At 52.7% G+C, this 14,263-nt stretch overlaps 3 protein-coding genes across 3 annotated transcripts; all 3 read right to left on the reverse strand.

The window, feature by feature from the left end:
* Positions 1–1,692: 1,692 nt before the first annotated feature.
* On the reverse strand, positions 1,693–3,132 carry N0V96_002108 (uncharacterized protein; the record flags this gene model as incomplete). Its single annotated transcript, XM_053187857.2, has 3 exons — positions 1,693–2,510; positions 2,601–2,951; positions 3,015–3,132. 3 exons carry the CDS (start codon positions 3,130–3,132, stop codon positions 1,693–1,695), a joined length of 1,287 nt encoding a protein of 428 aa, XP_053055361.1.
* Positions 3,133–9,865: 6,733 nt separating this feature from the next.
* On the reverse strand, positions 9,866–11,903 carry N0V96_002109 (uncharacterized protein; the record flags this gene model as incomplete). The annotated part of the gene is made up of 4 exons (XM_053187856.2): positions 9,866–10,289; positions 10,374–10,993; positions 11,118–11,322; positions 11,764–11,903. 4 exons carry the CDS (start codon positions 11,901–11,903, stop codon positions 9,866–9,868), a joined length of 1,389 nt encoding a protein of 462 aa, XP_053055360.2.
* Positions 11,904–12,957: 1,054 nt separating this feature from the next.
* HAP2 (Transcriptional activator) lies at positions 12,958–13,866 on the reverse strand (the record flags this gene model as incomplete). Its single annotated transcript, XM_053187855.1, has 1 exon — positions 12,958–13,866. One exon carries the CDS (start codon positions 13,864–13,866, stop codon positions 12,958–12,960), a length of 909 nt encoding a protein of 302 aa, XP_053055359.1.
* Positions 13,867–14,263: the final 397 nt, after the last annotated feature.

Here is a 14,263-nt window from a genome sequence, read left to right on the forward strand (position 1 = left end):
GATCAATCTTGTAAATCCACCCAATATTCTTCTCACCATAACTAACAGCACCGTTCGTCTCCAACCCGCCCAAACCTATAGATCTCATGACCGCTCTCCAGGGCTCATTCTCAAGCTCAGTCTCGACACGTACAATACTACAGCCGAGCCCCTCGACAGCGAACTCGACTTGGCCACACAAAACCTCCCTGCCGTACCCCTTGCCCCAGTAACGATGATCGAGTACCACCCCAAAGTCGGTAAGATACGGCGTGATAAGGCGACGAGCCTCCCCAGTTACACTATCTCCCGCAGCCTCCTCACCTCCTTCTTGCTCGTCTTCATCCCCCTTTTTTTTCAGCGCAACATCGCACGTCTCCCCCTCCGCTGTCTCAAAACAGTTGAACCCGCCACACCCAATCAACTCGCCCGTCTCCCGGATCGTAATCATCAAAATTGCCTTCTTTCCAGACGCATAATCCGGCCCCCACCTCTCGATACGGCCGCGTATGATCTCGGGCGATATATTCGTCTGAGCGCCTCCAAAAGGGTGATTCTCAGGCGTCGAGAGGAGGTGAAAAAGAGCCTCTGCATCGTCCGTGATGGCGCTGCGAATGATGAGCCGTGGGGTCGTAATTTTGTAAGCGGCTTGAGGAAACGGGGCAGTCATTGTCGCTGGGGGTTTGCGTGGCTTGGTGCTTTTCTTGGAAAGTGAAGATATGAAAAGTTGAGGAGGCAACTTGAGGAATAGGTGATGAAAATAGTTGAAGACCTTGTGCTGGGTGGCAGCACGCTCTGTAGGTCAAATGGAAACCTCTTGTCCGTGACTGTCTAGATGAAGCAGATTGACATGCACTTCAGTTTCACACGCGAAGAGCAAGATGGAGGATCTTGGGGTGACTTTTATGCCGAAAAATGACTATGATGACCATCTCACATCTTCATTTCGAAGAGAGGAGGGGAAATCTTCTGGTATACTTAAGTACCTTTCCTAGCCCTATCAACGTCTAGCGGTCTGTCAGACGTTCAATCGGAACCTTTTGTTCGCTTATGCTTCATCCCTGTCCTGTTTTTGGCCTCAATTAGCAGTGGCGCATGAGATGGGCCGGAGGAGGGGAAATCTTCTGGTATACTTAAGTACCTTTCCTAGCCCTATCAACGTCTAGCGGTCTGTCAGACGTTCAATCGGAACCTTTTGTTCGCTTATGCTTCATCCCTGTCCTGTTTTTGGCCTCAATTAGCAGTGGCGCATGAGATGGGCCGTGAGTGAGACCGGAGATAAGGAGTTGGATTGATTCTCTCATTGAATGCATGAGTGGCCTGAGGAGTTGATGAACAAGATTGTCCACCAAGAACTCAAAGCTCCTATTTTCCGGAAGTGAAATGTGGCTCACCAGGGACTAAAACATCGACCAGTGGTAACGGGTAAAGAAGCTGAAGAATTATGGTGTCCAAGAAGTAAATAACAACCGAATTTCTACCATTTTATAAACTTTACACGGCTCGATATAAAATTTCGCTAACTAACAACTAAGATATCATTTCCTCTTCCGTCTTGAATGGTGAACGGCCCATCGACGTAGAAATGAGAAACAGCTTCGAAGAAAGGCCTGCTCACGCAACATGAAGCTCAAAACAGGGGAGGGGAAGGATCCTGAAGGTGACTCGCTGCCAACCTCAGTCCAACCCAGCCCCTTCCACCTTGCATAACAATTAGTCGGCGCGGCGGCGAAGGTTCCTCCTGGCCCAGCGCGTGCGGAGCACGGCATCTGGTGTCTCGTCACGCTTGTTGTTGTTGCCGTTCTGCTGGTTCTGGCGGTTACCGTTGCCCTTTCCAACAGTTGCCAAAGGGAGTGCGTTGTTGTTTCCGTTGGCATTGGCATTGGCATTGGCGTTGCCATTACCGTTGTTGCCGCCGTTCTGGGCATTGGTGTTGGCACCGCCGTTGTTGTTCTTGCCCCGGGTCCGTCCGTTGCCTCCATTGTTACCGGTGTTGGCGTTGTTGTTGCCTGTGTTGGCATTGGTGTTGCCGGTATTAGCATTGGTGTTTCCAGCGTTGGCATTGTTGTTTCCGGCGTTGGCGTTGTTGCCGCCGGCCGCAGCGCCGCCGTTGTTGGCGTTGTTGTTGCCATTGCGGTTGCCCTTGCCCTTCTGTCTTCCATTGCCATTGCCAGCGTTGGCATTACCATTGTTGTTGTTGTTGTTTCCGTTGTTGTTGCCAGTGTTGGCGCCGGAGCCGGCAGGGCCGGCAGCCTGCTGAGTGGCATTGTTGCCGAGGAGCTCCTTGATGGCGGTAACACCCTGATCGTCCTGAGTCTTGGCTTCCTGGTTCGACTTGACGGCGGCGGGGAGGTCGACGATGTTCTGCTGGACCTGCTTCAGGACACCATCAAGGGTCTGGGCGGTGGGAATGTTGGCGGGAGTGTTCTGCTTGGGCTTCGTGTCGGTCTGCTGAACAGCGAAGCAGCCGCCAAAGGGACCCTTCGCGTTGTCGTTGAAGCAGCGGACGGTGCAAACGTCACCAGTGGAGGCTATCAGCAAGATCGTTAGTGATCGGCAAACTGGATGCGAGGCAGAGGTTCCTCAGGCGAGGACCATAGAGGAACACGGAATGGACATACCTCCTACGCAAGCCAAGTCGTCCGGCATCGTGACCTTAAGCTTGATCTGTCCGCTCTGAGCCCCTGCTTCTTGCACTTGAAGCTTCGTCTGACCCGTGGCACCATTGGCGTTGCTAGTCAAGTCGAGATCGCAGCTGTACGGGCCGGCGCCGTCCGCGCTGACCTGTGCGATGGTGACGTCGACGTTGGAGCCCTTCGTAACCTTCGTAACGGTGTTGTTGCCCAGCTGGGCCTCTGTGGTCTCGCCGATATCGATGTTGCCCGCGAGGATGGTTCGGCCGCACTCGTTAACGACGTTGTCCACAATCTCCTTCTGGTTGATGATGTTTGCATCCGCCTTGTTTGCATCGACTTGAGACATTCATCAATACTTCGTTCTAAAGTTTGCGCATCTCATTTCATAAAAGTGCATACCTAGAAGTCCTGGACTGGCAGGGCCGTTGGGGCCTTGCGCGGCAAGAATGACACCTTGGGCCTGGGCCATCGCCAACATGGCGGCGGCGGCCAACGCTCTCATCATGGGAGAAGACATGGCTGTGGAAGGAGACAAGTGGACCGAGAAGAAAAGGTACACCCAAGTCAAAAATGGATTAGTAGCGAAAGGAAGTTAAAAAACAATGTGTCCAGCACCGCGTTGATGGAAGAGAAAGAAACGAAAGAGATTTGGTTATGGCCTCTCTCAAGAAAAGAACAGACCGGCTGGGAGTGTGAAAAAGAAGAGAAGGGAAGAAAAATCAAGAAGAGATCGAACTCAAGGAAAGTGTGAGCGAGCGATCCAAACGGGAAGAGCACAGGGAATCCTGCGTTTTACCCGATGTGCGAAGCCTATTAAGTTTTATACATGCCTGCTTCCCATTTCCTCTTTCTGGTCTTACCCCCTTTGGCGATGACAAGAGGAGTTACTTCAAGGGTAGAGCTTGTTTCGACAAGGGGTCACAGACGTTGAGGATGGGAGGATGGGCGATGGGGCTTATTGGAAAGGATGAGAGCATGTTTGTGTAAGCGCTTCTCAGCTGGTGTTGAGCCGATGGGCAAGAGTGAGAGCCAAGTGGGAGAGAAGAAGCAACAGGACCGGGGGTAAGAGGGAGTGGAAGAGCCCCCCAGAGTGGACCACATGGGCAAGAGAGCAACAGACTTTCAGGAACCGTGAACGTTGTGCCTGTGCCTTGTGCCTAAACTATCCAGTCTTTCTGCAGACTGCGGCTCTTCCTGCCCGTGTTTCCTCAAAGGTTCTGGGCAGGCTGGGTAAGGCAGGCGAGGGACCCCGGGCTAGCACAGATCCCCTCCGCGGCTCCGACGATCTTCTGGAACGGATGCCGTCGCGTGGGTGGAGATGTCAGGTGGGGACGGGGGCGTTACGCGGGTTATAGACTCATGGAGACCTCTGTGGAGTTGGAAGGGGGTTATGGAGACTCTTGGAGGCTGCGCTGAAGTCTCGAGGTCGCCCATTCGAGTTCAAGGACCAAGACCGAGTCTTCTCCGTGGGGGCATACCTGTGTCGCCCTATGTCTGCGTCCTTGCTAGCCAAGCCTGGTGACTGGTCAAGGGGCGGATAGGGCAACGAGAGCGACAAGGGGGGTGACCATCCCGTCATGTCGGCCGGGGATGCATCGATTATGGGCAGATGTTGAGCTGGGAGTCCAGACGAAGACGGGGCTGCAACCGCGTTTCAGGCCTTTTAAAGATGGGCCATAACGGGCTATAACGCTGCGCCCACGAGAGAGTGGATGAGAAGGAGAAGGATCACTACCAGTCGCAATTGAGAAAAGTTGAAGCACAGCCTGAACCCGTCCTTCTCCATCGTATCCACCCTTTCTTCTCTCCATCATGACGGTCCAGAAGGTGTCGCGGCGGCGAACCTCCGATGGCAGCTTTTTGTTCCCGCCCGAAAGAAAGAAAAGTTCAGACGGGCCCGCACTCTGAGACGAATTCGTAACGCACGGGAGTCCAATGACAGGCTTTTCTTGCGGCGGCGCTTCAGGCTTGAGCGTTCGAGATGATGAGCGAGGGGGTATTTAGACCCGATGATGCTCCACGATATTCTTGTCGTCGGAAACAAACATGTTCGGTTGCCGGACCACTTCTCCCTTCTCTTGTCGTTGCAATCTGGGAGGGAGTCTAGAGGCTAGGTGAAGTTGGGCGCCCTGTCGATCCGGGATTGGCGGTCGGAAGGTCTGCCCTCACACTACTCTGCACAAGCTTTGTCAGCCCCGGAGACCAGGCCGAAGAGGACGATCCTCAAGGGATTTCCTGCAGTTTCCGGGCTTCGAGACATGCTTCAGGATTAAGGTACAGCAACAGAGTTAAGCTAGGGGTAAGCAATAGATTGAAGCGGGAGCTGCGATATTGAGGTGGGGGGGAGTTAATCGGCCTAGTGTCACTCTTGTTGGAGCATGTCAGAGAGGTCGGTTCCAGGGCATTTCGTCCTTCGCAAGCAGTAATTTACTAAGCGTTACCAAGTTACAAGCGAAGCGAACTCGCATATCATGGCCGCTTCAGGGTTGCACGGGCAAATGGGAAACGCTGGGTCCAGCACCACTACCACCCACAACCGTCGTCATCGCACGACTTTGAAACAAGTATCCGGCCACTGTTTGACCCATCCGACGATTGAGAAAGGGAATGTCCCGCTGTCTTGCCAGCTGATGACTTGGTGGGGAGACAGAGTTCAACGGCTCTGACTGGGGTAGAGGTCTAAATACCACGGGCCGGCACACTCAAAGATCAAGAATATCCACGCAGCGTCCCTCTCGTTGGACTGCCAAAAACTCTCACTTACTTCCCCTGAAAATGAGAGTGGGTTTCCGCATCCAACTATCTTGTGTGAACTGGGCCATGAAAGACTCTGGGGATGCTTTCTGTGAGGAATGAAGACCTTCGCGTAACCTGTGACTCCACAATTCCTGTCGCTCCTGCATAATGGCTTCTCCTTGCTATCAGTGCAGCGCGTGAACGATGCGCGCTATTATTAAGTGTACTCCTCACGATCCCTCCTATTACTTCGATGCTCTCGTCTCCTTTGGGCCAACGGCCTATTTCTGTTGGCATACGTGAATGGCTTAAAAACTGGAGGACTTCGTACTGAAGCTGACCGAAGACTTTATTAAGCTGATTGAGAGATGAACATGCCCCTCACGATTGAGACTGTTCAACCTCACTACGTGCCACTGCCGCACACTCTACTAGAAATGGTGGTAGCATTCTGCGCATCAAACAATGGTAAGGAGGAAATGCGTTTTACAAGCTTCGCATGCCCAATCTGGGATTCGCTCTGAGCAAAAAAGTTGAGAGTCAATGCAGTCACGCTTCCATCTTGCAGGTGTCGCCGAGGTCCCGTGCATGGATGATCGTGGCTCGAATTATCCACGGACCAGAAACAACTTTTGGTGCTCGCCATTTTTGACCAGAGAAAGAAGGAGTTGTGTGTGAATGGCCCGATGAGATGAACTTTATTCCCATTTTGGCGTATGCCTCTTTTCTCAAAATGCCGGCAACAAAATTACTAGGCGGGGAAAGGCTCGACACAGGATAAATATGTAGACATGTTGGAAATATTCAAGACCAAATGAGACTCGGGATTCCCATCTGTTAAAGCAAGAAGAGAGAAGAACATTGAAGCATTGGTAATACATCTCTTCTCCGAAGCTCAGTAAGGTGGGGGTTAGATAACTAGGTTATTACCTTAGGGCGAGCTTTCCCAAACCTGCACTATAGGAAACAGTGTTTGCAAACGTCAACAATAGTCACTGCCATGAAAAATTAGATCGTGCATCTCAATTATGAGTTACAATGATACATTCTAAGGGCAGTGGGGGCACGGTCTCTTCGGTTATAAAGACGGGAAAGTTCTCGTTTGCATAAGGCAGTATGGACCAGGAGTTGTGTAGAATTACATATAGTCTGAAGTGTTCAAACATGTTCTGGCCGCTCAAATAGAATCAACCACACTCATCAGTGTAAGTGGCAACTTTACTATTATAAGACTTTGTATTTGTATATCAAACTCGACTTTCTATATTTGGGGTAAAGAGACAACACAATACCTAGTCTTCTACAGCCATTATATCAACTCTAGAGTCTCCAGCTTGATACCTCTCTTATGAATAGCGTCTGCTGACATCCTTGGATCATTCACGCTAATGTTTCCATCAACTCTGTGCTGGAACACGAAGGGCGGCAGAAAAGGGTCTGTCGATGCCACTTCTTCCCAGTCAGGAGGTAATGACCCAAGCCTGAAATCACTCTTCAGCAGTTCATCTGTCTCGGTGCTGATGAAGTACGGCATCGCCCATCCTCTAATAACTGGAAGCGCATCTTTCAACGGCGGCTCCAGAGGCGGCTTCAAGGCCTCGCCGAGCATCAACCCATGCACAAAACATGGCCCGATTATCTCGTATCGACCAGAACCTCCAGGCCGTATTATCATTGGGAGGTCACACCCAAGAATCACAACAACTTCGTCACCTATGCATTTGAGTGTTAACGCCATATGATTGTGAGGAGGCTAATGTAGAGATAGGTCACAATATAGGGGGCAGGGCCTTACCTTCGGCGAGGCCTCTTGTGGAAATACCCATATATCCTGCCGTTGTAGTAAAGAGGCATTCGTTCATGAAAAAGCAGTTTTGAATGCTCGTACTATCTCGTCATCGAGTTTGACAGAGGTTAATGCCGATTTCAAGAGCAGACGAAGCCGCTGAATCGACGGAAGTGGATTATCGCCTAGTGCTCGGTCGCTGGTCCTTCCTCGCACAAGTACTTCAACATAAGCATCCATAGAAAGTCCTCCCGAGACGTACATGTCGCTTTCTGGCTTTTCCGAAGTCCAATATCGAATCTCTTTCAAGTTTTGTGTGAATGACCCAATCAAGTCGTCACTGACACGACTAATTGTCGCCATGCGCCTTACAGTGACTCGTAGCAGGTCATCCGGCTCCACAAGGTTCGCGACAGCACTGGAGCGTGCAGAAGCATAGAATCTTCGGACGCTTAAATGTCCTACGTTCGCACCTTCGACTGGTAGCGCCAGGTTTGGTACCCACGATGGATATCCCTCAAGGCGCGTCGCGATGCTGCAGTGGTTGAGCATATTCGATTTCTGATACACCTCCATTTCAGCCAAGACGAGCTGCTCGTACGTCTTCCAGACAGGCGTCGAATAGTCCATCTTGATCCTGTTTGCAATCTTTGGATCGAGTAGACCCAAAACTCCGTACACCTTGTCTCGGGGGTCTGGGCATTTCTGGTTCCGCGCCCAGAGTAAAAGATGCTCACACGAAGCCAGCGGCGGTGCCATCAAACCTCGCGCATACGAGAAGAGGCGAGCCCTGATATCATCCGGCAACAGGCCTGACTTCTGTCGGAGAACCAGCAGCGACTTTCGTACGTCGACCCAGGGGATGGTGTCCTCGCCGCATTGGAGCACTATCTGGTCGCACGAGAGAGCGTCCTGTAGACCCCAGACACTTTCGAACCATTCTCGATGCAGAAGTGACGATATGGACTTCCAAGTCCTAGGGCTTCAGGGCGGTACAACGTCGTCCCGCCACCAATCTCGTTCCTGGGCGTCTGGGGCGTCTCCCCATCGGTGAGAGGTTACGTATTCTACCTACTTACTGAAATACTCCAAGGTCTCTAGTGCGTGTTTGCTATCCTCAGACTCGGGGCCTAACCAGATGATCACCCTTTCGGAAAGGGGCCAGGCCATCCGCTTGAGCCTTTGAGCACGTTCTTCAGCCATGCCTGGGTCGATACAGATGTCCTCGATCCATAATGTGCGAGACTGGATAGGGTGTCTCAGATGCTTCAGAAAGGTTGCCAGACTTCTGCGAATTGGTATCCGGGATCTCTCGAAGTCATGACTGTCAAGGCTGCGAACCCAGATATCTTCTTTGTCATCCGCTGTTCCCAGAGAACAGGACAAGGCTTCATATGGGTGCGCTTCCCACTTGAAGGTGTCTCTGACAGAGTGCTCCTTGACTTCGTACTTTATTTCACACCCAGGCTTCGGGTGTTTCCAAGAATTAGGTGTCCCTGAGTGGTGTGGGCTCATGAACAAGTATCGACCATTCAAGCTCCAATCTACTGTCCAGCCATCCAAGAGAGTTTTCTGCAATTCACTAGGAGATTCCCTTTCATCTTTGACAGGGTCCTTTGGCGTGAGACGAGAATATAAAATCACGCACTCCAGAGGATTGTGCTTATTGCCTGGCTGTAAGCGGACCAGCTTAAAGGGAATCAAGTCGCCGAATGTGCTTTGGAGCTCGGAATATGCGATTGGAGCCATCATAAGCCACCTTATAAAAGTAGTACGTTCATAAAATTTGGTTTCTCTTGGTGATGGAAAGAGAAAGAGCTGCTCTATAGGGCGTGACCTTGAAGCAGCACAGAGGAGACAACTTCCATAGACGAACGTAATCAAGTGTCTTGATGTTGAAAGGACGCGAGAAGGTAACCAATTCCCTTTGCTAACAGCAATGGCATACAAAATCAGAAACTCCAAGTGAGCCAGAGCCGGGCACCCAAGATGGACGATAACTGCCAGTACCGACATCCTTTAAGTCTTAGGACGTCGTCCCCTTGACCTGCCAGGTCGACAGATTGTATGGATTCGTAAGCGAGCTGCAGTATACATCTGTTCATTATTCTTTGCTTGTTTGCCTGCCACGCTTTGTCATTGATGAAAAAAATCATTTACCGCCGGTTCTGCCTATAAGGGTATCAAAGGGCGCCTGTCACACCTCCACATTCGTCGAAAACCTGTCAGAAAATCGATATGAAAGGCTGCTTTGTTGAACCATATGAAACATCAATCCCATGGAATTGTAAGCAAGAACCAAGTGGAAACGTCGCCCTCGATAAGTCTTTGGGAACAGAACAGTTGACATGGATGGGATGAAGAATACCAACGTGGTCACCGAAGCCCAGCCGAAAAGGCGGTGCGATCTCTCGGACACCCCCGGAGAAACATCATATGTCAGCGACGTGTTTCGCGCATACATGTTACTATCATTACCGGTTCATGAAGACCGTGAAAGACTTGAAAGCCAAGACGCCCGCTGGGGAACATCATGGTGGTGATGATGGTCTGATGAACAACGTCTTGGTTACTAGTGTCCAGTTTGCAAGATCTCACAGCTTCAGGGGATAGCTTCTCCCATCTCCTCCCGTCCATTGCAAATAAACACCGCATCACTGTACAACGCAACCTCATATTTCACATCTACCCAACGCTGACTACCTACATACACCCACCCAACCCCTCCTCACAACTTCGCCTTCCCCCCACTCTCAGCCTGACTCCTCCCAACAAGCTCCCAAGCAAACTCCGCCAACGGCCCCCTCGTAACAGCAAACCTCTTCGCCTGCTCACTACTCGCCTGCCCCTGCGCTGCCCTCGCCGCGATGCCCTGACACACGCCCGCCAGCCGGAACAGACTAAACGCCGCGCCCCACGACAGCTCCGTCGCGGGCGTCCACCCGCCGCCCACGGGGGAACCCGCGGGGGCTTGCGCCGCCTCGGCCGTGTACCACTCGACAATCTCTTCGATCGTCGGCAGACCCGGGGTAGCGCCGGGGAGGAAGCCGTCGTTGGCGTAGAGGCCGCTTCCCGCGCGCGAGGCGGTGAAGTAGGGGTGGAGGAAGTTGCAGAGGTCGGAGAGGGGGTGGCCTACGGTGGACATTTCCCAGCTAAAGGTTTGTTGTCAGCGATCGTGATGACTACAATAAAGGCAAGAAGAGAGAAAACAGGAGGGGGGTTTAGGGAAGACATACTCCAGAATACCAATGACCCTCGGTTCCGTCTTGTGAAAGACGAGATTATCAATCTTGTAATCCCCATGAATCAACGTGCCCCGATCCTTGGGCTGCCGATTCTTATCGCTAAAAAATGCAACCATCTCCCCGAAATGCGGCAAATCCCCAACCTTTTCCCCCGTCTCCAGATCCACCGCCGCCGCCTGGCTATTGCAAATCGTAGTCCACGTCTGAATCTGCCGATCGTAGAACCCGCTCTTCTTCCCAAACGTCTGCAAGCCGACGTCCTCAGGCGCGACCCTGTGCAGCTTCGCCAGCGTCAGCGTCGCGGCCTTCCATAGCGCCTTGCGCTCCTCGGGCGAGGCGACCTCGGGCATGGCCGGGTCCTCGAGGATGCGCCCGTCGAGGAACTCCATTATGTAAAAGGCGGTGCCGACGACCGACTCGTCCTCGCAGAGGCAGTAGGCCTTGGGGACCGGCACGTCGGTGGGCTCGAGGGCGTGGATTATGCGGTGCTCGCGCTCCACCTTGTGCGCGGCCTTGGAGAGGAGCTTTCCGGGGGGCTTCTTGCGCATCACGAAGCGCTTGTTCGTCGCGTCGGTGAGTTGGTATGTCGGGTTCGACTGGCCAAAGCCAAACTGTCATGCGTGGAAAAAGATTAGTGTCAGTCGAGGAAAGGAACCTTTTTCTAGCCATGGGCAAGGAAAAGAACAAGGCATTGAGGAGGCAATGCTGGCACAGGAGGCGAGGCTGTAGACGTACCTGTTTGATTTCCAATGGCGTCTTGATCTGCGGTACATTCTTCTCGATATATCGTTCCAGTGCCTGCTGGTCGATTGGGTGTCGCACGCGTCCTGCCATCTTGTACTGTGCCGTCCTTGGTGTCCGGAAAGACTGGGTTCTGAGCTTAAGGGTAGTGTCCGGTGCTGGATTCCAGTCGAGTATGGCGGGTTGTAGTTGCAATTGGCTGAAATAGTACAGGTTTTCACTTCGCAGGGATACTTGTCGGATTGAGCCGGCTACCGATGAAGATATGTAGTCGGTCGAGGTTGTTGCAGGTCCGCCGCTGCCGTCAAAGTTCTCGGTCGGAGAGAGGTGATTCGGGGTACAGTAGTAAGGTACCACCTAGGCTGGCCGGCGCATCTCTGGTTCGGACCTTTACCAGCCTCGGTTCGTCCCCCAGTGACGTATCAGCGGGCACGCGGGGGTGAGCCGGGGCCTGGAATGCTATCCAAAATTCCATACAAGGTGGGCGGCCGGGAGAGCAATCTGATTGACTCCCCCAAGTTGCCCCCAACCAGCACACAGATGCCGAGGTCCACCGGCCTAAGGAGCTGCAGAGCTGTCTTAGCTTTGGGACTGCCAGTCTCCAGAGCGGGGGAGACGGACGCACTTGGGGAACCTGCACCCGACCCAGTCCAGGGTCTCCTTCACAGTTGGTCCTTGGATGTAGTAGAATGCGGAGGTGGAGGCGGGCTTCGATAGCCGCACCCGACCGAGCCAGAGATCCAATCTGAGCTGTGGAAGCCAGCCATTCCGTCCCTTCATGCATGGCCCTGATCGAGGATCCGTCGCCTCGGCCCCGTTATTTGCTGGCCCAAAAGCCTCGTTCCTGTGCTGAATGATCCATCTTGTGGGTGCTTAAGACAGAAGCCCATTCCAGTTCCGAATGCCTCCATCACATAGATTGTTGATGTAAATCGTGGACAATATTCTCCTGATCACCCTCAATGGCACGGAATTGCAGTAACAAGACTAAAAGGTATAGATTGCTCAAAAAAGTAAAAAGGTCGTTAAATCCGTGTTTCTCTCCATACATACGAATCCGGTGACGGATTTTGCTAGGAAACCCAGTCTATCTCCATCAATCCAGCAAGTAAGAAGTGGTGAGGCAGATAAATATAAACGTAAATATCATCTTCAATCATTCTCTTGTTCCCGTACATCAAACTCGCGGCACACCAATGGCTGGCGGCTTTTCGTTTTGGGTTTTTCTTTTCTCTTCGTTTCAACTCCCTGCTGAATCACGAAATATAAAATAAAAAAAGGAAGCCGTTGGTAGCCAGACCATCTGCCCAATTCCTACACTACCGACCATTCCCCAAGAAGAAGAATCCCTCGTCCAGGAAAAGAATTGTAACACGAAGTGAAGTCAAATCAAAAACAACAAGGAGAAGGGGGTAATCGAGTAAACACAAGAGGGGTATCCGTCGTTTCGAGTCGTCCATGCATTCTTCCCTCCCATTTCCCTTGCGGCCACCCGTCTAAACGGGCGCCATGCTGTTGCCAGTCGATAATGTGTATTAGCCGTGAAAACGAAAAAAAGAGGCACGATAAAAAAAAAAGCCAATGACGACCGGAATGGCATCGGCTAGACCTAGCAGCCAGAGAGCAACGAGAGTCCTGTGTACCGGCCCGCATGCTGCGTATAAAGACATCTGGAAAACTCCAGCCCCTATAGACACATCCCGTACAGGTTCCCTTCTCTCCTTTGTAGCCCCAATTCGAAAGAGTGGAGATGGCTGCAAGTCGTCTCTGCAGATGGTCGTGACTTCGTGATCGAAATGCGCGACAAAACATGAACGAATAGTGTAGGCGAGAATCAGGACTCGTCATCCTCCTCCTCCTCCTCTTCAGGAGTCTCGGATGCCTTCTTGGCCTTCTTGTTCGAGCTGGAGTCGTCGGCCTCCGATTTCCTCTTGGAGCCGGTTTTGGACTCGACGACGTCCTCGGGACCCTCGCCGGAGCCACCACCCTTCTCGCGCTCGATGGCGGCAACCTCCTCGGCAGTGAGGAAACGGCCTCCAGGTCCGCGAGGTCGGCGCATAGCATGGTTGTGTCTTGACTCGTGAAGGTATGGCTTGCGGCCCTTGGAAGTCAGACGCAGCTGCTCCTCCAACTTTTGGCGTGCGACACGACGCTTGAGGATGCGATGGAACTGCTTAGCATTGACGTAGAGGGGCGATTCCTCGACACCACCGGCGGGCATCTCGGGTGATTGCGGGTGAGGCATGGCTTGAGCCTGAGCCATTTGCGGCGGCGCAACACCCGGTCGCGCGCCAACGTGGTTCATCATGCCCTGCGCCGTAGGCACGCCGGGGCTGGTGACTTGACTGAGGCGTCTCTGGCCCGGTAGCTGCGAAACGTTGTTCATCTGAGTGGGTGATCTAGGATCGCGACTCTCCTTCTTCGCTCCGCCCATGCGCGGCGAGGTTTGGGGCAAACTGGGGTCCGACTGCATGTAAGGGTAGTTGGATCCCGACGCAGCTGCAGTTGCCGCCATGGCGGCGGCTTGGATTTGAGGCATGCCATAATGCATTCCCTGCTGGGGGACGTTGTACTGTGGCTGGTACATGTTGTGTCCCTGTTGTTGAGAGGGTGATTGCTGTTGAGACAGGATAGGTGACGTCTGTACGCCGTGAGGAGAGGTGATGTTGTTTCCTGTGGTGGAGTTGGTGTATCCGGAGTGGGCGTTTTGAGGTTGTTGAGGATATTGTGCGTATTCCATCATACTGGGGTTAAGCTTGTTCGAGGGGTGGTCAAGCTGTGCAATGAAGGCTATTGTCTTCGTCGCGTAGAGTATCGGAACCAATAAGAAGCCAGCTAGGTGGTGTAGCTTGACAACGGCTTTGGCGCGGTTGAGAAAAACGTGACCGTGAGAGGGAGAAAAAAGGGTATCACGGCTATGGGTCGCGAGTGACGAATGAGTTGCGACGAAAGCTGCCTTTCTTGTGAGGAGTGAGCTTTAAAATGACTGGGACGGCCCGTCTGCTTGGGTTGAGTTGGGCACACGGATTGGGAGCCGGCGGTGTCCTAGGGTCCTTTTTCCAGTGTATTGGGAGCGGAGGGGCTCAATCTATTGGTGATGCGTGGATGAGCTGGCAGTGGTGCGCGACGCAAGTGGCCGA

This window comes from Colletotrichum fioriniae (genome assembly GCF_027942845.1).
Source record: "Colletotrichum fioriniae strain IMI 355084 chromosome Unknown scaffold_2, whole genome shotgun sequence".
In the NCBI taxonomy this organism is placed as follows: domain Eukaryota; kingdom Fungi; phylum Ascomycota; class Sordariomycetes; order Glomerellales; family Glomerellaceae; genus Colletotrichum; species Colletotrichum fioriniae.